General features: G+C 37.7%; 1 protein-coding gene across 6 annotated transcripts in view; it reads left to right on the top strand.

Annotated features, from left to right (window-relative positions):
• Positions 1–26377, top strand: part of LOC122568224 — a 201845-nt gene extending 175468 nt beyond the window's left edge. For 4 of the 6 annotated variants that reach the window (XM_043727725.1, XM_043727728.1, XM_043727729.1 and 1 more), the window contains 8 exons: positions 12462–12722; positions 14607–14678; positions 18867–19047; positions 23853–23987; positions 24339–24490; positions 24599–24968; positions 25527–25716; positions 26060–26377. In XM_043727725.1, the coding sequence (XP_043583660.1) occupies positions 12462–12722; positions 14607–14678; positions 18867–19047; positions 23853–23987; positions 24339–24490; positions 24599–24968; positions 25527–25716; positions 26060–26217 (1519 nt within the window). In that variant the 3' untranslated portion in view covers positions 26218–26377. The remainder of the gene's footprint in view (positions 1–12461; positions 12723–14606; positions 14679–18866; positions 19048–23852; positions 23988–24338; positions 24491–24598; positions 24969–25526; positions 25717–26059) is intronic. The other 2 variants (XM_043727727.1, XM_043727726.1) reach the window with 2 other exon arrangements.
• Positions 26378–26468: the final 91 nt, after the last annotated feature.

The raw sequence follows: 26468 nt of genomic DNA, 5'->3' as shown, positions 1-26468 counted from the left end.
GAACGAAACGGAGGATCTTTGAAGGATTCTCAGTAAATGGTGACATTACAGAAATTTCATAACGTAGAAGCGGTGGTCAGCAATGAAATTCCTCTTGCTTCTGTTAGCAGGAAACTTTTCGTGTTACGAAACTTTTCTGCGGACAACCGAGGATATAAATAGAATGTATGGAAGAAATGTTGTTCGATTGGTATTATGCAATAGGTATCAAGGCCAAAGGTCAGATGAATGGGATTAACTTTTGTGACCGAATGTAAATTTCAACATTTACATGCATACAAGTACATTGCAATAAACAATGTCGTTTGACAAAGCTTTCACACGAGTAACGTTTATCGTGTAAAAAATAGAAAGACAAATGTGAAAGAAGATAAAGCAGAAATGGAGCTACGCAAAATGCACAACCCAGAAAATAGACGTTAACCTAATTAAGAAATGAAGAAGATTCTAATCTACTCGTAATGAAAATTCATAGTTTATCATTTTCCCTTTCTTCGTATTTCGCACGGTAATATTGTACGAAAATATTAATCCACAAGTATAATTTATTTATAGTATTAAATTACCGACATTCTACCAAATTATTCGGCATAATTCAAGACAGAGGTAAAAAATAAGAGTTTCATGCACACCGATCAAATTTCTTCGGTTCTTATTTCATAATCACATAGATCAATCTTCTTCTTAATTTATGTCACCTTAATTACGTACCAAAAGTCGGATAACGTTACGTAGCGAATGGTTACGTAAGAACGTCTGACATTCGCGTGTAACTTGCAATATTTCTTCGATGTTTCGTTAATTTATCTTTTTTTTTTTCTTTTTCTTTATTATCGTCAATGATATTCCAGTATGGGTACGGCCTCGTGGATCGAATTGCAGTACCTATGCACGTAATGATCGGGACACCGGAAGTCAAGCCGGTGATCTTGATAGCACCATTCTCGGGAGACGCGCGTGCGATTCACGCGAACCCATTTCATGATTGTGCCGAGTTGTCACGAATAATTGCATCGAGTTGTATCGAGCGTGGTTTATCTTCATCGTCGAAAAGGCGATTGTTTGCATATTTCGTAATTGGTATGGAAAACAATAACATCGTTATACAATACGTTGTATATATAAATAGAAGAAGAGAATGTTAATGCAAAGGAGAAATTTATAGAAGAAGATATATATGAATATATAATTAAATCTTTTTTTCATATGAAACTTGCTTTTTATCGTGAAATTTGTATTATTCTAAAAATACGTTCTATACAAGAAAATTTTAATATGTTTATCGAGGGACAAATAATCATCATTTTAACGAACGAGGAATATCTTACTTCCTTCAAGATTTTAGAAACCTGACGCTATATGAGGTCACCATCTGCTCGACTGCCGTTTTATTAACATTTCTGCTTAACCACTTGATTACGTCTCGCGATAAAAAACTAGTGGAAATATTATTTACGTTCCTCTCGGGAATATAGGCCATGACCTAGCAGCAGCAATGGACGTTTTAAATTACTTTCTGTGGCATCATTTTCCTATTTCTTTACAGGTACCCGACATTTACGAAGAAACATAATGCAGACAAAATTGTCAGACGTAAAAAGAATTTACCAACCAGTTATAAATCTAGTTAGAAAATCGAGGAAGCTTGGAAGTTATCAGGAAACATAATTCTGTTGTCAAATTATTCTGAATAAGTGAAACGATTCATAAATAATTAATAGAAATCATTCATAAAATCTAAGAACCGACGAATCATTATAAAGTGTAATTCTATCGCGAAATTATTCTGAAAAAAATTATTTTACTTTCCATGTTTCGGATAGTATACCGTTTCGTGCCAAAATGGTGTTATGCTTTTCTGGGTCGATCGAATTGCACCGGTAAAACACGTGATTTCGGCTTTTTTTCTTCGGTACACCGTTTCTTAACTTTTTCACAAAGACAACAACTGAGCCGGCATGTAAGTGTGGCGACCGGTTATCGTACGTTTTCGTTCGTGCCCTGACCGACAATGAATGACATTGTAATGCAGATTGCACCGCTCTGTCTACAGTGAGCGTACTCGGCCTTGAACGACTAACGTTATTCCGTGTCGCGTTCTCCAGAACGCAGTTATGCAACGTTATCAACCCTCAGCTGTTTCCAGGTCTAATCGTCTAGTCGTCTAATCGTAATCACGCGATTTATCGTGTGAATGAGTATGAAACAATGAGCTCGTATTGTGTTATCACTGTTATGTTACCGGTGGAAGTGCTAATTGTTCTTTATCTAAATCGTGTTTCTATGACGTCGTTGGAATTTAAATCAGTCGGATGAAATGGAAATTTTTAACTGATTGTCATTCACGCTCGACTGCCAGCGGGATATTTTTATTTAATTAGCAGGAAACCATTTAATTCCAGTGTTATTTTATCCAACCATAATTCTATCTTATATTCCATTGTAGATAGGATATTTAATAAAATTATATATATATCGCAAACATTTGATAGAACGTCTATTTACACAAAATTCTATACGGTTGTTGTCAATTTCTCAGAATTCATTCAATAAATAATTATTTCATATTTGCAGTGAACCTACTCTAATTGGAAATCCAAGTAAGATTTAACGCGAGACGTTAATAGCAATCTCATTTGCAGAAACTTCCAAGTATAAATTCGATCCAATCCAATCTATGGTATTGGATAAATGACGTCAATTACTTTCCATTTAATATTAATGTACACAGTCGCTGTAGGGTGCAAAAAAATATATCCGCTATCATTTCTTCGTCTGTGAAACGTACGTGGCTCCGACTCATTCTTAATTCACGAGCGTCAGTGTCGGATTATCGATCGAGCACGGTGTTGTGGTAGATCATGAAACATATTGCACGCGTGTCGTTCGTGCGATGGCGTATAAGCTCTGCAATAAGTATGATATTTTATTTCTACTAGCGACGGTCACGTGCGTCGCTTGCGGTCATGCAAATCTTTCTGAAAACGCACTTCCATGTCCGGTTAGCGTGCAACTGACGCTCGTTTCGCGCTCAGAACGGTTATATACTTTTCGTCTAATTGCAACATTGGCGGCTCGCGATCTTATCTTTTACGCGTTGCTTCATTAGCTTCCAAGAACAACGTTGTGCCTTTTCGCATTGCACGGAGATACTCCTTGCAGATTGTTTTTAATTGTTTATAATTTTAAGTTGAAATAAGATGCAGATTCTATTTTGAAGCTTCGAACACGTACTATTGCTGGTAGACTACTGTCTGTCCTATGTAAAGCGATGAACGTCTATCTTAGTCTATGTTAGATGATTGAACGGGAGACATTGATGATGCACGCGACAAGGAATACTGCCGAGATGTAATCGAAGGTTGAAAACGATATTGCAGAAATGAATACGTATAGATCCTGTTAACAAGGCCTCCGACATTCTCAGTCTTTTTTTTTTTCGGATCCGGTGAAACTCGTTGCTGTTCCTGTTGAAGCTCAGCTGGACCTCATTTAGATAAGTTTCATGTTTTCAGACCTTCGCTCGATTGAAATTTTATTTACCGATTGAATCATTCGGTGTCACATTGTTCTTTAATTATAATATATGTTGTTTGGATTAACCGGTGCTCGGTTTGAATTAATCGTACGATATACATTCAAATTCTAAATATAAACGCAGAAATGTTCCTTCGGCCGAAAAAACATTTCCATAGGAACAGCGGGTGAGTGCTTACAATATACAAATGGGGAAGGGTGAGTTTATCTGATAGGTGAATCATAACGGAGGAATTATTGACACAAAGTCGATTCAATGGTCTCAGGTAACCGCATACAAACCGTAGCCAAAATTTCTTCGCTAGGACGCTTCCTTTCTTCCAGGTACCTCGTAAGGCTTCCATTGTCCTCGTCGTAACAGGCCATTTTGCGTTTCAGCGTTCTTCATGCCGCGCCACGGAACACCGCTTGTTACGCGATCGTACGCTGTGGTGAATAATGGTCACGTATCGCTAGTAAATTAAATTTGCCGATAAATTATGCAGATAAGGAAAAGTGCGCGTACGGAATGGAAAAACGTTCGTTTGTTCGGAGTTTAGTTTTTGTGTATTTCATAAGTGCTACACCGACACTCTTCATAGCACAATAATGAGTAATCATGGATAAGTGATTTTGCGTGTTCCTTAAAAAAAAAAAAGAGGTTAAGCTTTTGAATTGCATTAGTGTCGCGTTATATCGCAAATAAACTCGTTCTATACAAACAATGATACACACCGCGTAATTCCGTAAATTATTTTTCGATTTGGAACGACATTCTAAACAGATAACCAATATTTACTTACGACCATATTTTACGATACAAAATATACTTAATTCACCCTAATTGCAAATATGAATTACGAATACTCTTATAAAGACGTCCATAATGTATAGTAAAATTAAATTATTATCCATTGCCGATACACGTGACGTCAGAAACACAAATCACAAGAGGGCCATAAAGTATCGAACCGTGAACCATTCTATTCGCGTCGACCTTCGAGTTTACACGGCCCATAAAACGGAAGTTTTATACTTTAAAGCGTTATTCCGGCGACAGAATTCCCGCTGCCTGCTGTTTATCATAGTAACCGTCATGAAACGCGTTTTTGATGGTCGAAGCGTGCGATTAGATCAATTAATGGTGTCTTCGAGGCAAAATCGAACGACGCCGATCAATGGTCACTGGAAGGAAAAGCGCTCGGACGTTGGAACAGGTGTTAAGCCAGTCGCACGTGTTCTCCGTGAACACGTTGATGCAGGGGAGACAGAGAAAATGAGCGAAGGAGAGTACCGTGCTGTTCCAGAGCAGTGATTCCGGTCAGCCGGAATAGCGGTACTCGCTCGGCCGTACATCTTCGTTCTCCAATTATTACGCTGCTTTCCGCGGCGCGCACCGTACTTACGCCTTGTCGCGAAAGCGGAAGAAACCGCGCGCAGGATGCGTTTCGATAAAATCGTTTCAGTTTTTGTTTCTCTCGGCCGTCTCGATGTCTCTTTCTCTCTCTCTCTCTCTCTGTCGTTTTCTCTTTTACTCCTCGACGATGTTTCCCTCCGGTCTGTGTAATTTAGTGGAACTCATTGCCGGGTTTCTTTTCTTGTCGCGACAAGAAGAGAAAGAGGAGATGGAGAAATTGCTAGAGGAGACTCTTTCGCTTTAAGCTCGTACACGTTTATTCCTGTACGTGAAATTCGAGATACCGATCGGTCTGGAATTTTCTCGCCTTCCAGAATAATCTTTACCGTTGCTGGAAGTATAACGCCGAGCAGGAATTCGTTAAACCTGTGTTTCTATAGCGCAGAGTAGGTGCAATTGGAAATTAGAACGAGTGAAAGGAGAATTTGGAAAACGGGACGATGCAAAATGTAACAACGCGTATTTCGATCGCGCTGCGTTTCAACGGGAGAATCTGCAGCGGCGTAATTCGTAGTGAGTTTCGTGTATCGTAACGTTTTGTTTTAAGATTTTATCGTGTGTCTTCTTTTTTAATTGGTTTTTTAATAAATAGATAAATAAGTAAATGTTAGAATAAATAGGCTAAAATTAGAGATGTCAACGAAAGGTCGATTATCTCAGTCACGAGTCAATTTGCTATGTGCAACGATTTTGTACAAACTATTATTATTTCAAAACTTCAGAAGTGCTTATTTCGTTCTTGATTCATAACTACGAGAAATTATAACCGTGTCCGGTTTTCTAATCACATGCTTCATTTAACTTACCGTAAAAACGTTTAACGTCTGTTACGTTTTAACCACGAAATATATCTATATCCTTAGGAGAAACACGATCGTAAAAGTTTCAAATTAAAACATGAAAGATGGTCGAAAGTGTTTTTATAAATTAACGGCATACACGCGATTTTCTCGTGAAAATACCTATTTTGTTCTTTTAGTAATTCGATATAACGAAAGAGACATCACTCGTTTTGTAGGGAAGACGTATTAAAATAATTAATACATATATATACATAACGTATGATCCTCATTGCGAAAACAAAAATTCGTCTCCGAACAATTATAAACTACCTCTATGTTTCGAGCAAAGAGCAATACATTTTATCCTCGTATCAGCGGATAACCTCAAACTAATTCAACGAACAATAGCCAAATCACTTTACCACTTCGATCAAATCCATCGAAACATCGCAGCACTTGAAAACTCGCGCATCAGACGAACCACGGAACGACGTGTATACATATTCGGTCAAATTTAACGCGAATAAGAGAAAAACAAATTACAACAAGACGGGATAAAAAAGAAACGCGAATCTTCTGGAAGGCTGCACAACGACGCGCGGAGCGACGCTGCATCGTGCGCGTTTATGAATGCGATTCCCTAGAAGCGTACAGCGGCGCTGCAGCTGCGCCGGGTAGTTGGTTAAGGCATGTGCGCCGAGTAACGGCTAATTGGCCACCTTTCCTCTCCGAGACCGGAGAGGCCCGTCTCTCTTTCTCGTGGCCCGACTCTCGTACTCTCGTGCCAGTTTTGTTCGTTCTGTCGTGCGGTTTGTATCGAGAGAGCCGAGTTAGAGTGCCTCGACGAAAGGATCCAGTGCCACGGTCCGAGCCATGGAGTCTTGTTCACGCGCAGCTTCGAAACGAGGACGCTTCCTTTGATCCCGCGTTCGATTGTCACGTCTTTTTTCTCATCTCCGTAGTCCGTGCCGACAACAGATATCCTGCTATTTCTCGAAATCCATCACCACAGTGTCTTGTTTCGTGTTTCGTGTTTCAGTTGGACGAGGCTAACGATCTCAGGTTGGATCGTTGATTTTGACGGGAGTATATCGATCTCACCGTGAGAAGATCCTTGCTTCTGTTTTATAGACAGCATAAAAGAGGTCGACGTTCGAGGTTTGCGGTGAGTTCTTTTTCGTTCCCTTGTTTTTTTAGGCTCGTTTTCTTTGATATATAGGGGTTCGTGATCGAACGACGGAGATAACTATAGGAATGTTGGTATTGGAAGAACGGGTTAGACGTTCTGTTTCGGTTCGATGACTTAAACTGGCAAGTGTATTCGAAGTAATGCTGCGTTCTCGAAGTGAAATGTGTTTAGGGTATTTGGTAACGCGTTACTGTTAAATTGGACTGTTTTGTTTGGCGAGAAATGAACGTGAAAGAACTCGTGGCTTCGTCTTTCGGATGGTCGTTTGTCCAATCTGAGGTCATCCGAGGGCACCTCGTGGTTAGGACGTTATAAATATGTAAATGAAGTATGTGTAGCCGTAGTAAAACGCGTATGTTAATGAAGATATAGAATTGAATTTGAAAAGTAGATTTCAAGTAAAGGTTCTGATGTAAAAAAACCGTTCATAGTAACGAATGCTATTATTCAATATAAGCGAAGATACTTTTTTTTAAACAAAAAACGATATTTGTATTTTTATATCTCATGTAGGATTCTCCAAATTTTTTTTAGAACAGAGTCAGCGTGGTCTTATAATTGTTTATTTTATTCGGCAGTAATTTTCTCGAGTATCCGAACATTCAAAATAGAAATGAAATTTTAGATAGGGGTATACACAAATCGTGTATTTTCATTGTAAGAATAAAGTAACGTTACTTAATTTCTCGAAAGCTAGTGTATATTTTTTATTCATCAGGTTTTACGAAATGGGATTACATAATAAAGTAAGAACAATAAGAAGAGATGAAATTGAAAGTGATCCTTCGCTAATTTAGAACGATCAAGGCATCAAAGTATTATAGTAAACTATGTACGTATGTATAAACTAGACGTTGAATCAGAAGCGAATACGAGCGTAGTACAACGATTCTGGTATTCTAGCTGTTCGAGAAACGCTGATTTACTGCAATTGTTTTTCTGTCGCAATGAAATGCGGGTCGAATCGCGCGACTCCGATTTACGTAACTTAATCGTCATTTTTTGCCTCTATACTTGTGCTATTTTATCCATTCGTTCCATTTCCATAATCCTTGGCTCTTTAAGCTAAAGATAGCGAAAAGGCACAGTTTATAAGAAAAAAAAAATTAACAGTTCCGTTTAAATACGAGCAAAGTACAAGTCGCGAACCACAATGTTCGTTCATCTCAGCCAATTAACTATCGCCCTGACACAATTTTTTATAACTGCAAAAGTAACTGATCCTAAGATATCCAATATAAACGAAACACCCTGTATACATATACATATCTCTTTTAAAGAACCTACACTCCTGTAACACCATTCGTCATAATAAACTATTAATTGGAATCATTGTTTTTCACGCGAGCCACGTTCAAGTTTTGATCCGGATTCGGATTAAGCTCTTGCTTCACCGAAGAAAGCCCAATAGGCACTTTCAAATGATTTACGATCGACGAGCTTTACTTTTTCCTCTGGCGAGTGCATCGGAGCCGAACATATCAATCGGCCGTTTCCAATCACTGATTCGCAATTTCACCGTTCCGAGCACGACCCCGTATCGTGCTGCGATCGTAAAAATCATTGTCAAGCGTCTTCTTCGGCGTGCGAAACGGTCCCTCGAGTATAAGAGTAGATTCGCAAGAAATTGCGATGCTAGAGACACCCGCTATACTCGCCCCTCCGTTGATTAGGCGTTCGACGGGAGAAATTCAGCCTTAATTGCCCGCGGAACGAGAATCTGACTACGCGTTAACGACGAGGTTAACGAGGAGTCAGCGGGCGTAGTTTTAAGAGTAACGAGGTCCCGCCAAGCAACCGGCTTAATCGAGTGGATAATTTCGGGCTGCAAGCGATTTCCCTCGAAAGGGAATTCCAAATTATTGCGGATACATCCCACATACTGTATTAGGGTGAACAAGCTAGGGCGATATTCAAAATAATACAGCGAGGTGTTAAAATTGGTCAATTGGTCAGGCGTTGAAATTTATGCGTTGGAGCACGCGAACGAACAAATTAACAGAAATTTAAGACGACGAGAGCGCGATGTGTATTTCTTTCCTTTTTTTTTTTATTTGGTAGAATTTTAATTCTCATTGAGAATTGTAAGTAAATTATTTTGGCGTGGTACTGTAACTTGGATTACAAGTGTTTATAGTATGTTTGATTCTAGTTGAATCTAATGCTTCAATCTAAAGGATAATGTCTTTTTAGTCTGCGGATCTGATACGTCGTGTCAAGTAATTGGCTAATTAATGGGATGTGTATTTTGACGCTTTTTATCACCTATGGAGGATATGTTGGAAGCAATATCATTCGTGTGATGTTAGAATACATTCGGTGTATATTTTCATTAAGACACGAAATATCTCGTCTACGGATTTATACTAGCAATGAGAAACAATAATAAATAATATCCTTGTTATTTTTCTATTGTATGAATCGAGGTTTTGTTCACTGTAAACTGCTATGAAAAAGCATATATGCAAGGGACCTCTTTTCTTATTAAGGTTTTTAATTTGTCATGATTTTTTCCTCTTTGTCGTTGAGATCGAAACGCTCGTTGTTTATATTGGAACTTTAGAAGAATAATCGTTATACGTAGAATCAGAAGAATTGGTATAGTAACGAGACGATCTGACATTGAAGTTACGTATGTACGCGTAGTAAATCAGTTCGACAATAATAGCGACTGTTATTATATAAATCCTAATGTAAACAAAGAGTTTTTATATCTTGGAAAAAGAAAAAGGTTCCGGTTCCGCGATCACAATTTTTTTCTCGTCCTTAGAAAGAATACGATAACAAAGTGTAGCTACTCATTTTATTTACATCCTATACACAGGGTGACACAAGTAATGTGTCACGATATTTTTTTTTTTTTTTCTAAAAGATTAATAACGACATCCACTTCACTTTTTATATGGAATGGTAACTGAGATTTGGTTTCTTGTTTTTTAAAGTCTTAGTACACATACACATACACGTACATTCAAATCTTTTTTGGAAAAATTTGTCAATGTTTGAAGCAGACGATGACACCTACCGTAATCGTAAATAGTGTCAACGAGCGACTAAATTATGAACAATTGCAGGTCCTCGTTCTATATGCTTCATTATACGTTTCACGATGGTGTTAGGTTGTTCACTCATCGCTATGAATACCGAGCTCATAGACCAAGAGATGTTATTACCACATTCGTCGTAATTAGACGTATCCACCTTCCCCCGGCACGCACAAAAACATATTCCCCGTTATAGCAATTCTTGCAACAATAATTCGTAGCCCCGAAGATTGTTCGAAGAGTTAAGAATCGTACGAATCCCGATGAAAGTGAAATTCAGCTGAATGCTATTATTGTATGTTTGGTAATTGTAAATTTAATTAAGGGAAAATGAAAGTTTATTGTATGAATTGAAATGCTTGACAGATCTGTATTGGAAGTGTAAATATGAAATGTAAATTTAATTCGAAAGGGAAACGAAAGTTTGTCGTATGCATTTAAAAGAATCGACATGTAACTAACAAGTGGTATAACTTCAACGATTCAGGAAACAACAGTATAATCAATTGAATTATAGAGTTAGAAATTTCGAAATTATTTCTTATATTAAACACGTTACGATATTTCTACTGTTTTAACTTTTAGCTTGTGGAGAATGTGTCACTATCGTCATAAAAGTCGAATAATTTGTTTATATATATTAATTATGTTTGTCTATCAGGAATGTTAAGTAATAACAAAGATATCCGAAGTATCTCAAAAATAGATCAAATTTCTATTGTTTTCAAGACAGGAAATTTTCATATTTTCTAATTAGTCTGTAATTATGCCAAAGTAAATTATACGATAGTACGGAGATTGCCATTTAAAGTAAGAATACATACGTACATCCAGTGTATAAGGATTAGATGTAGGAAAACTATATCTTTGGTATTAAAACGCGCATCGTTTGTCAGATATCATTTGTCATACTATCGCTCTACTTAGCGATTGAACTAATTAAATTGCATTACGATGATTCTTCTCTTCAATCTCGTTATAGCTGACGCCTACAGGCGCTATATCATTGACTTTATCATTGTGATTTATGTCTAGAAAATAAGGGATCAAGATAAGTTATCCGATACAATGATTCTAAATTGACGGAATAACGTTACATAGACATTCTAAAGTATTTTTCTTTTTGCCGCGACTTTTCCAAGGAAATATAGTTATCCGAGTAAATATATTCCGTCTTCCGTCTTAAAAGTGCGTGTAAGTACGATAACTGCAATTCACGACTCGTTATAAATATATTTACCTCGTTAACAAGTCACGCAAAGCAGAGTAGGCATTACAAGTATCGTAAATATGCGCGTATATGTTTTTCGTATGGGATTGGAAAACTTATGACGTTCCCACGAGGAGAAAAAATTCTTATAAGAAAAGAACATCGCGTAATTTATTGTTTCAACACCGTTAAATTCTTACCATAATTTTAGTTTCTAACCGTTCCATAACGTGATTTTGTAAAATACGATCGTCACGATCCTCTAAACTGCTTCCCAAAGCGTTTGTTTTCACACTGTAATGCTAAAAAGTTGAATTAGGGTCTCAGTTTATTGGCCGGTATGCTAATAGGTTTCAAACGTAGATGACAAATTTGCTTTACTATACATTAATGAGAATAGCACAACATAAAAATGTTTAATTTGCAAACTTTGGAACACGAGAGCATCTTATGAATAGACTGCAGATGTTGATGAATAGATATAACTAAAGAAATTGAATCCAAATAAACATTTTTATTCCATTTATGAAATATTATCACGAGTACTTTATTTTTCTTTTCAATATTCTATATATTTTTTCATATTAGGCGCAGTATGTAAATTTGTATATTTTTAAGTTTTTTCACAGTTTATCAAATATTGTAATAACTATCGCTGTCGTTTGTACATGTTATTTGGTTATTTGGAAAGTGCATAAAGTTTCCAAGATTGGAAAATAATCATTTATTATAAACTCGTGCGAAGTAACGAAATGTTAAATTCTGATAAATGCTACTTATTAATCATTGTATGTATAGACTAATTAAGAAAAGAAATCCAGGATTAGTCAATAGAAAAGATGTTTTTCAGTGTCAATAATAAATATGCCAAAATATGTTCTATATCAGTCGAAGTCCATCCGTCCCATTATAAATAGCCAAAAGTTATTACAAAAGGAATGGCGTATAAATTGTTTATAAAAATATACCACGTTTAAATTTTTCTTAAATTTCGTTTACGAATCCTTCGAACGATCCAATATTATCATTTATGCTAGTCGGAAAAAATTTCATCTTGCCTTTTCTGAATACAAATATTAAAATTTCACCACGTTGCTATTTATTCGGACGAACGAGGAAAGAATTTCCAAAGTAACAGATTCTCAGCATGCGTCTTTGAACAGAATCGTATTTCATAAAAAATTCATTAAAAGAAAAAGTTGCGGACGTCGAGTTAATCGTAGCATGAAAAGCATTTTAATTTTAAACAGGGAGCATTCGATGCAAATCCCCTCACTCTGCAATCTCGAATAATCTGTTTCAGGTCCCCGCGAGTCGGAGGACCCCTCTCTCAGTCGTTAGCGATGATTCCGCCAACGATGCACGGCCATGAATTCAATCAACCTCTGTCGAGGGTGGTTATGGTCCGTAAAACGGATCAAAGGACCTTCAGTAAGGGTAGACGGGGCGGAGAACCTCTCCTGGAAACGGTTACCAGGGAAACCGTTGAGCTTTTCAACGGTGGTCGTGCTGAAAGGAAATACACGTCCGAGACTAGAGACATCGTTACGCCAAAGTCGAACAGGTATGCGTCATTTTTTCTTAATTATATTGACTGAAAGGGAAAACCGGGAGAAACCAGACTTCCTGGAACGTGAATGAAGCGATATGTTCGATGCGTGTATGCGAAGAAATTTCGTTTCGGTAATGTGCTTCCTTCTAGGTAACGTATTTGCAACAGCGTTGTTGATACAACGAGAACCGGTTCACGGCTCTTAGAAATGCCGCGTTGAACGTATCGCTTGTTTCTGGGTAAAACTTCAGAAATGCAAAAGTAGTTTATGTATTTATTCTTTTTTATAGATGTATGTTTCTTTTCTTAAAGAGTTAACAAATTTAAAGCCGTGTTTCCTAACAATTTTGGCTCCCGACTCTCTTTTACAACAGTTAAATGATCTTCTTATAAATTTTTTTTTTTTAATGAAATATGACAATTCATTTTGGGCTACTACGACAAAGTAGACATATTAAAATGTCCAAGCGCTACAAGTATTTTTAAAACTAATCGTGAGAGTCACGAACCATATGTTGGGAATTCGGAGTTTAGAATATATTCGTAATATATATTTACTTTGTTCGAAACGAGTAGAGAATCAGTTTTACAAGTGAAATTTTGTTAGTCGATAAATTTCGTTATTAGCGTGTGTAGTTTGATATGAGATAAATATGGAATGAAATAATTGTAAAGTTTAATGAAATTAAGCTTCTGATGCATTTATAAAAAGATACTTGAACGTAATAAATGTAACTTAAAGATATATATCTTACTAATACACACGAGTATTCGAACATGTATACCTCTTTAGTGTGTGAATTTCATTCACGTATTTATGCTCGTTAATCAGAAAATAATTTGTACAAATCATAGTAAATTTAGTACAATTTATACAATTTTATGACCGTCAGCTCATTCAATATATTTTTCTGTGTAGTGTAATTATAAACTTTTAGTGAAAAAGTGCATTACTTGTAATAAAGTTTGCCCTTACGGTCTTCAAACACACACAAATATCTGATTTCAGACAGATCAGAATTTATCAATTGTTTTTCTTAGATATGGTACAGGTTCCGTTTCCTTGTACGTGTAAATATACATACATACATAGGTACTTACATGTGTACATATTAGAACAAGATGTCCCGAGAGAAAAATCGTAAAATACGTAATATTATATCACTGGGATTCGGGCAAGGGATAGACGTTCGTTTACTTAGGATGTCTGTTGATTTTGCACCATGTCTGCTATGGGAGAAACACGAGTAAATATTTGTATAGTATGCATTTCAATTTTCCTACACGAATTTCGTTATTCCTCTTTTAAGAGCAACTTTTATTCAATTTCTTTCTCGAGAAATGCTAATAAAGTCCATCTTATTAAACCGTATCATCTTTTTACGTTCAGTATAGTGTTTGTTCTCAGATGCGAAAGAAATAAGAAGGGAAAAAGATTGTTAAGCGTGGAAAATAACTTTTTTGTTTTAAAATAATCGATGGTTAAATCAGACGTTTAATTTAGTTGACCTTTGTTGACGTAATCGTACAATTTCGGTAACATGTGATTATCGAGTAGATTTGGTTTTATAATTTCACTTCCTCGATTTAATTCATCTTCCATTTAATCATCCACTCGATCTAAACTTCGAAAGCCATTCGCGCAAGCAATTAATCTCTGAAAAGAGCCAGAATAGTCGACGTTTCGACGTTAAATTCCAGCTGTTAGGTGTCACGGATCTCGCGTGAATAGGTAATTTTGCTGGAAACACGACCCCAACGGTAATTGATTCGCGGTTGGATGCGTTTTCCGCGTTAATTTCACTCGGGACATCTTGAACGATGTATAGTAAATCTAAGTAAAAGTCAAAGGATGTCCGGCTTGTGTATATCGTAAATCGTTACCCCTCCTTGTAGTATGCCCTCGCTCAGCGTTAACGGAACGAAAAAGAAGGTGGTCGGCTTTGTCGACCAGTTGTCGCCCGAAAGGTATTCACCTATGGTGTGCAGACTTGTAGCCATGCCAAACGCCGATTCTAACGAAGCCGAGCAGCGCGTGAACGAGACTACTCGACGATTCGATGGCGCAAGGGAAGAAAAAGACGAGAAAAAGAGAGAAGGAGAATTCACCGTTTGTACCTTTCAGGGCTTCGTTAGGTTCGGTGAATGGCCTTAGTGTTTAATAGTAATGACGTAGTCGACGAATACGAAGCCGAGAGAAAGTCCATTTAGTGCATGAAATTGAAAGAAATATTGTCAACTGTCGCTGGTACTTTGTCGAGTGTAAAAAGTGTAAATAAAAAAAAAAAATTCCTCGAATAAAACATTTACTCGAAGAAAATTAGAAAATGCAGTAACATTGATCACGAAGGATTACCGCACGCGTAGAAGAAGCTAAACCTACCAGGTGAACGTAAAATAGAAAGGCAATTGAAACCGATAGCATCACGGTGCAATCGCACGAAGCTCAACACTCGCGCAACTCAATTCCCATTCTTTCGTCCACGATACTTAAAACACCAAAAAATTCCTACGATTCCATCGAACGAGATATCTTTAAAAGTAACCGGTGAAAGTTTTCGACGATGCTTAAACGAGATCATCTCGGGCGCTGCAGCAGAGAATCAAAAGCAAGATTCTCGTGCGTGCAAAAGTCCGGCTGTCCAACTTTCCAAATTTACGTTCGCGAAGAACAATGCCCTTTCCATCCGTGCGTTCACCGTATCCGCTGAAAGTTCGCGCTCGAACGTTCGCGAGGGTTAATAAATCGTTGTCGACGCGCGAGAAGCAGCGGGACGCGAGAAAGGACGGGGGAACGTTTCTTCTGGTGGCGAGTGGCGACCGTGGCCGTGGTCGAGGAGACTCGTAGGAAGAAGGAAGTAAAAGCGTGCACGCGCGGACCACGGCGTATGGAAGAGCGCGCGCTCGCGTGAACCTGAAACGGTCGCGGTGCGCGCGTAATTCTTGCCGTGGCATCTCGCGTGTTCCACGACGTTCTTGGTGTCCCACGCCGCTTTCTCTCGGCTTCTTCGTCGTTACTTCACCGCCTGAATGCTGATACTGTAAATACGCTGAGCTGTTGCGTGACAAAAGGAGCAACGATGGCTACGACGGTCACGTTGAAAATGTCGTGCCTCGCTACGATCCCCATTTTCAATGGAGGAGTCATTCACTGTCGCGACGTATTTGGACGCTTCGCCGGGTTTAATTGAGTTTAGCGCATTGAGTTTGCAATGCCTGCGTGGCGTTGATGTTGATTGCGATTGAATATCGAAGAATAGAGTCGTATTTTGAGGTGGGAAACAACTGGCGGAAATATTTCATTATTTATCGTGAGGGATTTCTATGAATATATTGTGTATATTGTGCGGAACTTTTTGAAATTTTAGGTGATGTCTGAGGCAGGATGTCTAGGATTTTGATAAATTGTTACAAGTATTGTGACATAATTTTTAAAAGTTATCTCTGAAGTCTTTATTAACGCTATACCGATGCATTTGAAATTATTAAACAAACGTAACAATTATTTTCCCAATCGAATAGCCGTTCGCATTTAGATCCACTGACGTTCAATAAAAGAGAATTAGAAGCATACTCACGATAGATACTCGTCAAAAGTTTTTCATGAACATATGTCTTATATATATCTTAACGTATGAATCACTTCTTTAGTACATTAAAGACAGATCTTCAATTTTACAGTGTCTATTTTTTTTTTTTTTTTTTTTTTTAAGTATTATCTGTCACTAAATAGCTAGATTGTTAGATTATATATCTGTGTATAATATTAAAAATTGCTTGGAAATTTTCTCAGAATCGAAATATGAGAACCACTAAAGTCGCTTGGAATCTTTTAGTTAATTCCTCGGTATAATGCTAAGCCCACCAAGAATTTCATGATTCCTCATACGAGACTCGTCTCGCGTAAATCCATCGCGGCGACGAACGATTGGCGAACAAAGCCAGTTCCATGTCAGATACAATTACCAGGGATAATCCTTGGTCGTCTGCTTTTGTTGGGTCGTTTATCTCGCTCTGGAGTACTCTAGACGATGCTATTCGTTAAAATGACGCGGTATGAGGCGCCGACCATAAATTTCACGCGCATTTGCAAACGACGCGTCGGGAAAGCAATTGTAGAATAAATTGTTAGCAGATACTTGTGACAGATTCACACGTAACGTTATATTTTCGTGATAATAGACGCATAAATGGACAAAGAGACTCGTTAACGACGCTATATCCTGCCGGCGTCACAGTATTCAGCCCACAGTGGAACATACACTAGAAATAGATTAGAGGCACTCGTACAATTTCACGAAGCACGTTTAAACGATCTTCTTGTTCGACCGCTTCGGCTCGCGTTTTGCATGTGCCGCAACGATTTTTCCTTTCTGACGACGCACAGAGGGAGATCGCCGGCAGTTTCGCGCACGCTTTTCTCGACCTTTCAGCTTTTGGCCACGCGAGACACAAAAGGCTTCTGTTCGCAGATCCGTCGACGGAACTCGGATGGATCGTCGAGTTCCGGGCGAAATTGTACGGCGCCGGCTTTAACGCTGCTTACACTTGTTTAATTTCGTTTGATTCAGCGTCTCGATGAACGAGAAACGAGGCTGAAGAGAAGCGGACGCTAATTTAACACGTTCCCCGCCGTTAGCTCTTTTTGCTTGTATCCTTTAAGGAGCTGTTCGAGTTGAGAATTCCGCTGGCATCTTTAAGGGAATGTTTTAACAAAGTAAATAAAGAATGTTTTAGCATTTAAGAGAATGTTTTAGGACAGTAAATTGGCGAATTGTTTAAATCGTCCGATCGTAGTAATGGCACCTGGGTATTTTGATCCTGTTGCTTCAATTAATTTAGATATGTCCTGTATCGATCTATTCGTAATCCATACATTTCTTAAGAACCATTCCTTTCGGAGCTACAACTTTAATAAACTCGGAGAACGATTTGATTTTAAGAAGAGATTTAACGGGCCCGGCACACGGAACTGAAGATTTGACAAACAGCTGGTAAAATTCCGATAAACGCAGCGAATGTGTTAAGTCCACGTGAATCTGTGATTCGTCCGACGACGGAATTCCAACGAACTATCAAAAGACGTGTCGCGCATATGTTGCAGGCAGTGTGAACGCTTTAAGAAAAACAGACAAGGATCCTCAGCACGTAGCGAAACTTGTGACGAATAATTGGAAAGGCGAAAGCGGATTAAGCAGAGAAATAGCAGGACACCGAAGACTAAACATTCGTTGCGGGAATCGAATAATTTCAAACGATTAAGCGACTTAGCGAACTTTCCATTTAGGCCTTTGGGGAAGGTGGTATTTTGAGAAAATGTTTGCCTACGAATCTGCAGAATTGCTTGCCATGCTTTTCGCTTTGAGTGTTTGTCGAGTCGGGTGATATATAAAAATAACAAAAATGTATGATTCATGGATTAATAGCTGGAGCCGAGTTTCTTTTTCTTGTTCATCCATCTTTCAACTTCAGTCCACTCGTTTCCAAGAAAACGATCTTACTACCACCACACTCTAGCGAAGAATTTTCGAAACTGCATCGTACGAGTATCTTCAATGGCAGATATATTATAAATAAAATTTCTAATCTAAAGGGATTAATATAAACGTAGCATAATCTACAGTTCAGATTTAGAATTAGAAGTTGACGTGATAAATAAAGTTGATTCGTGAATTCTGCAATCCCGTATACATTCTATTTTTTCCTATATTAGCCATGGTCGTTTTTTAAATTATTGCCTTCGTGTTTACCATACAACACGTATGTATACTCGATTATCGGAATTCTCATGAAATTCGAACAATCAACTTGTCACTCCGATTAGCTTGTAACCCGAAAAGAATGGTTCTTTAAATATATCCAATCAAAGCCCCTTTCAATGCACAGCTGACTTGTACGCTGCTACGAATACAAACGGTTCAATCACACTGCTTTTTGATCGAATCCATCGAGATTCGAGATACGTCGAAGCTAAATCGCCGACAGCTTGAAACGCCGGCGACGCGACGCAACATAGACCCGTTGTTTCCGAGGAAACCTTTCATAGAAGTTGCTTGTCTAAATCTGTGCACCGCTAGCCGCGAGTGTCACTGCCTCAAATCTGAAAGGCTCGCTGTGCTTCTGCATCGAGCGTATAATCGATTTACTGATTTTCAGGTCGAGGACGGATTCGGTGAGATCGAAATCTCCTTTGACAGCGTCGCCAGCGTCTCCAGGGCCACTGTCGAATTCCTTGCACGGCAGTTTCCACGGTAGTTTAGGAAGCGACGGCATGTCTTGCAGCAGTGCCAGGTCATCGTCGGCCTCCCCCGACTCTGCAAGATATTCGTCGACACCGGTAAATATATTTTTCTATGATCGATCGTATTGCGATTGGAATTCCGCTTCAAAAGAATTTTCTGTTATATAAGAAGAATAGAAAGTTACACGATTTTGAAATACGAGGGTGGAATTCCATTCGAAGTGGAACTGCTTGTGAAATAAAATTTTAGTTAGCGTCGAATTAAACGAATTCCTGTTTGTTCGCTCCATCTATCAAACTGTATAGCTTTGTTATACGCAGAAAATAGATTTAATCAAATTTAATTTCCTATGATAAATCACAGACAATGGAGAGAGTCGATTAATTCTTATTATACAAATTCCAGTTACACGAACCGCTTGTCTTTCGATTCAGATAAATGAATTTCTACCGTATAGAAACTTAAATGCGAAGTAAAAGTTGCACATTTATTTGAAAGTGCATTAAATTCTTCTTGCAAGTGTCTCAAATGGAAAAGTTCCCATATGTCTGAGATACTTTACCTATGTACTGGTAGAAGAGTTACAGTGAGAATGTCACGTAGTAGATACAGGAATTCGTGAAATTAACAAATTATCGGTTGTCTCCTCGCGTTGTTTGAATTATTTCGCGATAGTTTGAACGTTTCGCACGTAAGGTGAGACATTCGAACTTTAGATATGGTAGTCTGTACAAAATTTATTATACGAATACAACAGAATAATGGTTCAAACTGTTACAATAAAGTCTGTCGAGTGCCGATTTTAGGAAGATTTATATACTAAGGTTTAGGGCCCTATGGAGGGTTTGTCGCCCTGTTACTGTCTTCTGGGTTTAGGACACTATCCGGTTATTGTCTGGTTATTAGCCGTGACCTGCAGGATGTTTGGGACACCTGGTTATCCTATTATTGTTTTGCGAGCCTGTGGCGAAAACATAAAATCAGTCCTCGGGCAACATTGCAATATCTTTTCATTCTTTTGAGATGTCCTTCAGGCTTACACAGTATTAACTTAGAATTATTTTTTCTTTTGTAATACATAATCCTCTATACTTACATACGTATACAAATCCAGACATTAACTTTTAAATTAGTACAGTTACATCCAGTCCATTAATTACATCCCTTAAACCCTAATTACTGCAACATACATCGCTTATCCAATCTACAAACTATCGATATATAAATCATCCCTTGTCAAGAACAAAACAAACGGCGATTTCATTTTCATTATTCATCGTCAACGTGGACTAGACGCGTGAAAATCGAAACGAAAAGGAACAGACGAACACGCACGAGTTACCGTAATCGGTTACCGTTTGAAGGGTTAAACGGCGAAGTAAATCATCGTCACGCGTTCACGCGATCACGTGAATCCTACGTCCGTGTGTAGACGAGCGAGCGACATCGGGGTACGTTGGCATCTGTCGATGACTCAGGATCGTTCCCTTTTCGAGAGACACGTCTAGTGAACGGCTGTGCATAACGCCTCGGGAAATCGTTACTCTCGCAATGATGACTAATCGTCTTCGAGAGTCGAGTTCGCGTGCTGTGTTGATTTTTCTCGGCTCGCTTTTACACTTTGCGTCAATCCGCGCTCTTCTTCTATTTGTTCTATTTAATCTTCTATTTATTCCTTCTACGCGAGGACACTGCGCTCTCGTTTACTATGACTCGCGCGCAGATCGAAGAGAAACGAGTATAAATAGGAAATTGGCAGGGGGCTGAGTTCCCTCGAGATTCGTCAACTACTTGATCTCGGACGAGGTTTCTCATTTCCGCGTGGAATAATCGCATTGAACAAGGAGGGTGGAAAATAAAATAATCTAATTAGAGTAGATTAGAGTTTGGAGCTTTTTCAACTTTTGCGTTATATCGGCAAATATAACATAAGAATTAACAACCACCAAAACCCATTAGTTAGCAAATTACTTGACACGACGAATCAGATCCGCAGGCTAAAAAGACATTACCCTCTAGATTTAAACATTAGATTCAGCTAGAATCAAACATACGATAATCACTTATTATTCATGTTATAGTACCACGCCAGAATAATTTACTTATAATTCTCAATGAGAATTGATTGTAAATTATTTCCAAAAAAAAAATATCGTCAGATGCATCGTGCAATTATAGAGGAGCGTGGTATTTGTTGAAGAATTAATTCGCGGCAGGTCTACATAAATTCGTACAGTTTCAATTGCTAACATTTTAAACGATAATACTTTATGATTAGTTGCTGATTTTCTTGCGTCTATGCTACTAGTACGCTTCTATGCTTTATCAAAATGTTATATTTTAGCGCAGGTTTGTAGCGAATCAAGGTAGAAAAATATTCGCAAATATTCAAGACCTACAAACTTGTTCTACGTCTTTGCTATTACTCCCATTCTTCATAGTTGGACAGTAGAGAACCTGTGATGGAATTTGCCTCATTTTTCATTCATTTTTCCCAGAAAATCAGCGTTTTATTCGCAATATCGTTACGTAGCATCGCTATAACGAAGAATCTAATCCGAATCAAAATCTAGTACGATCTTTAACGTCTCGTTGCACTTCTATTTACACCATTTGTCTTGTCAGCTTCCGTGGCCGCATTAATCAAATGGCCAACGAAGCGTCGCGTGACATTTGCGCGGAAATTAAAAATACGCAACGACCGGTCGATAGTGCCTGTTGGACAAAAATATATCTGAAGTTGGCTTTTCTTCCGGCTATCGACAGATAAAATTAATTACTATGCCGTTGTTAATCATATAAATCTTTCCGTTTAATCGTTTCAACTTGAAAAATTACCTAGATCCGTAGATCGATTACCTCGTCTTCTTACACTTGTTAGTTGCGGAGGAGTCGAAGCAAATCCGAAGAGAAACGCGCGACCGGAAATCCCAACGATAGAGGAGGACGTGCCGATTTTACGATAGCTTGCTTCCTGACTGTCGTGTGCTGGAAATGATCGCGTTACGATAGCACGATGGGAAATCATTTCTGCCAGTCAGTCTACTCCCCATTGGATATTCCGCATCTAGGTTATTAGGGACGTCACCGTCTTTATTGCTGGCTGCATTCGCGCGATCGCGTGATTTCGCTTTGACCGTAACGTGCACGCGTGCACATATACAGGGTGTGACAAAAGGTCCATTTGTCGTGTTATTTATGAGATAGATTTATCTTAATTTAGATAGAGTGCAGCTTGATTAATAGAAACTTCGTGTTAAGCCGTTAACGAGATTAAGCGAATGTTGTATCAGTGTAATCTTTCATTTGTAATTTTTGTCAGTTAATTTAGATTATTAGATACGTCGTTTAATATTGTGGTTATGGAAGGAGATTCCAGATATGTGCTTCATATAATCATTTTTCGTCATTACTTCGTCTTTTTATCTAGACTTTACAGCTTCGACAAGTTCCACGAAAATAAAGGATTTCATTATAGAACTTTGTCAAATTATCTTTTTGTTTTTAGACATTGACATTTTGCCTTTTGCAATCATAATTAGTACTTCGACAAGTTCTACGAAAATAAAGGATTTCATTATAGGACTTTGTCAAATTATCTTTTTGTTTTTAGACATTGACATTTTGCCTTTTGCAATCATAATTAGTACTTCGACAAGTTCCACGAAAATAAAGGATTTCATTATAGAACGTTGTCAAATTATCTTTTTGTTTTTAGACATTGACATTTTGCCTTTTGCAATCATAATTAGTACTTCGACAAGTTCCACGAAAATAAAGGATTTCATTATAGGACTTTGTCAAATTATCTTTTTCTTTTTAGACATTGACATTTTGCCTTTTGCAATCATAATTAGTACTTCGACAAGTTCCACGAAAATAAAGAATTTCNAGAACTTTGTCAAATTATCTTTTTGTTTTTAGACATTGACATTTTGCCTTTTGCAATCATAATTAGTGCTTCGACAAGTTCCACGAAAATAAAGGATTTCATTATAGAACTTTGTCAAATTATCTTTTTGTTTTTAGACATTGACATTTTGCCTTTTGCAATCATAATTAGTACTTCGACAAGTTCCACGAAAATAAAGTGTTTCATTATAGAACTTTGTCAAATTATCTTTTTGTTTTTAGACATTGACATTTTGCCTTTTGCAATCATAATTAGTACTTCGACAAGTTCCACGAAAATAAAGGATTTCATTATAGAACTTTGTCAAATTATCTTTTTGTTTTTAGACATTGACATTGTGCCTTTTGCAATCATAATAAGTACTTTTGTAATTTTGTTCGAGTTCCGCTATTAACTGCTCGCCATTAGCAAACGATGCTGATGGATTAATACCTTCAGTACAAATATAACCGATGTGGGAAGGTATTCTTTTCTTTAGACTCTGTATATGCACGTACAAGGAAAACGGCTGTAATAAAACTGCGATCGTATTGCTATTCTCTAATTGCAATAGCCGTTTCAGCAAATTAAAGCGTAGGAGCGTTTGCTTTGAGACGATGAGAGGGCGCGGTGTTTTACGAGAAGGAATATTAAATTAGTTTCGGTTATATAAATAATTTTCGTGAGGTTAATAAACTCAGAATTAATTGGAGTAAATGCCAAACTGGAACAAGCCTTTTACACAACGATTTGATATTGCCGATCAAATTAGTCATATAATTAAAATATCTTATTCCTTTTAATTATGTACCAAAGCATCGTGAACCCGATAATAGAGGAAACTTCTCTCTAGCTCTTGAAATCGAAGAAAATATTTGATATTCCGTGACTGAACGCAATCTTGATTTTATTTGCTGTGCATTTTAGTTTTAAAAGGTTTCATATTGTTGTCCTATTTATATCGCACAAACTTTGTCTATCACGCGGTATTCTGTCTGTGTGTTGTAGATATCAAAGACTGACACACGTAAACCATCTGTGCGCAGATTGGGGCCTCCTAAGGAATTTATCAACGTTTGCATCGAGACGCACAATTTGTATCGCGCTAGGCACGGAGTACCACCTCTTCGTCTCAACAAACAGGTTATTTCCTCTTCATGTTTACCGATAAATAAACTCGGCTGGTATATGTATATATATATATATAGCTGAATAAATTAAATCTTGCATCAGCAGAACCTACGATATTTAAAGATGTTCTCTATCGTATTAAAACTGTTGCATAGAATTATGTGAATCTATATCTAATTATTTCCTTGAAGATTCGTTGTTTAAAAAGAATATTAATACATCCCTTTTCGTTTCAATATCAAGTACAGTATGACGATACTATGTAGAATATTTTAACAATTTTGTTTCTTTATAAACTTGAAAGTTTATAAAAATTGTAGCATAGAACCGTTCAACACTATATTTCTATATTTTTGTTTGCAGTTATGTAAAACAAGTCAGGACTGGGCCAATATACTGGCGGCTAGGGGTAGGTTAGAGCACAGGGCAAACATAGATTACGGTGAAAATTTGTATTGTATGTGGAGTTCCAACCCGAAGACTATCGTAGGTGGCGAGGAGCCGGTAAACGAATGGTAACTATATAAAATTTATATTCAATGAACTGGATGTAATTGATGGTAAGAATCGTGATAGCGATGTGACGTTCACCTTTCTAATTTTATTACGCATTTTATTCACAGGTATGCGGAAGAGGCGCAACATCAGTACGGAAAGGAGCCCACCACCCTAAAAACTGGCCACTTCACCCAAGTCGTGTGGAAGGACAGCACCGAGTTGGGCGTTGGAATGGCCAGGAATCGAAACGGCGAGGTTTACGTCGTTTGTAATTACAATCCAGCGGGAAATTTCTTGGGCAGCTTCACAGAGAACGTTCTACCTCCAGGAAGTCCGAGTCCTACTAAAAAAATCACCTTTTTAGATCCTAAATCACATTACACGTTAGACGAACAAGCGTGGCAACAAGAGGCTCTAGTCGTTCACAACGAATACAGAAGGAGACATCGTGTTCCAGACATGAGGTTAAGCGTAGAATTAATCGCTGCTGCTAAGGTAACACTTTTTACTTTATTCCGTTGGATTGATCGTAATTGTCGAACTCTGATTTTGATATAATCGTTCATAAACACAAGTTCAGAAACGTTAATATCAAATAAGAAGAAAAGCTTTTAAATAGAAGCATAAAAATTTCGTCTTCCTCGTAAATGATAAAGGGAAGATTTTCAATTTTTCCATTAATCGCTGTTCCGATAATTAAGATTCTACCATAATGTAACATCTTTGCTATGATTTAACAACTTTTGACTTGTATTTTACAACGAAACGTTTCAACAACGTTAAATGTATTTTAGCTATATTTTTAACTATTAAATTTGATATCTCTTCATAAAGAGACTAATTTTTAAACGTCCTGTTGCAAAAATAATATTTTTCCCTTTGTAGTGCTAGACTTCATCAACGGATCAGCAGTTCGTTCATGATACTTTTAATTTACGTAATTGTAATTTGTCTGGAACTCCATGCGGTCATGACTTAGCTAGTTTGCAATTGATCGTGCACGGATGGACTCAAGAGTAACGCTCGATTACGAATTTTTTCCTTTATCTTCAGGCGTGGGCGAACACGTTGCTGAACACGAACAAGCTGATTCCCCAGTCGACTTCTCCGTACGGGGAGAATATCTACTCGATGCAGTGTTCCGATCCAAAGTTGATTGTACCAGCACGAGAAGTTGTTTCCAAATGGTATTCCGAGAGGAAGGATCACAAGTATGGAACGGAACCAAAGGTCTTAAACACATGTACGTAGCACAACGTACAAAAGCTAATTTATCGATTATCTTCACCAATAATATTGCTAGGAGTAACTTATTAAACATATCGATCAATGAAGGCTGTCCAGTTAACAACAAAACTCATATATGATAATTTTTTGCGAGGTAATAAATTCTTTACAAAATTTAAGAAATTATACTTTTTGATGGTACATCCTCTGTTACCGTTTCAATGACAACGATCAATTCTTTTTAACGTAAATTGTTGCATTTTCTATCGATTTTAAAAAATTTATAACAATAAATCGCGATATTAGATGTACAAGACAAAATTACGATTGTTAATAATTATCTATTTCTTTTTGTTTAGGCCATTTCACACAGATTGTTTGGAAAAAGACTGTCGAAATGGGTATAGCGATGGCTAAAAGGGACGGTACCTGTGTGATAGTGGCGTGTTACCATCCGAGAGGTAATATTGTTGGTCAGTTCACGGAAAACGTGTTGAAGCCTGTAAAGAGCCACTAGTTAGTTCGTTAGATGGATCTGTCCACACTTGTCGATACTGTATTTAAGCGATGTATTTATAAAATCATGAATAGCGACAATACACATAATATATGTATATATAACAACACAGATGTGCATACACGTAGAATAAAAGAAAACATTCCACGTACTACACAAAGTCGAAACATCTCGTCTGTTTTATTAATCGTCGGTAACATAACATGGCGTTATAATATTGAATCCTAAGCGACGATGACCACAAGATGTGT

The sequence above is a fragment of the Bombus pyrosoma genome, linkage group LG6 (genome assembly GCF_014825855.1).
Source record: "Bombus pyrosoma isolate SC7728 linkage group LG6, ASM1482585v1, whole genome shotgun sequence".
In the NCBI taxonomy this organism is placed as follows: Eukaryota; Metazoa; Arthropoda; class Insecta; order Hymenoptera; family Apidae; genus Bombus; species Bombus pyrosoma.
The sequence above is the reverse complement of the archived record's forward strand: the minus strand, read 5'-3'. Positions and strand labels throughout refer to the sequence as shown.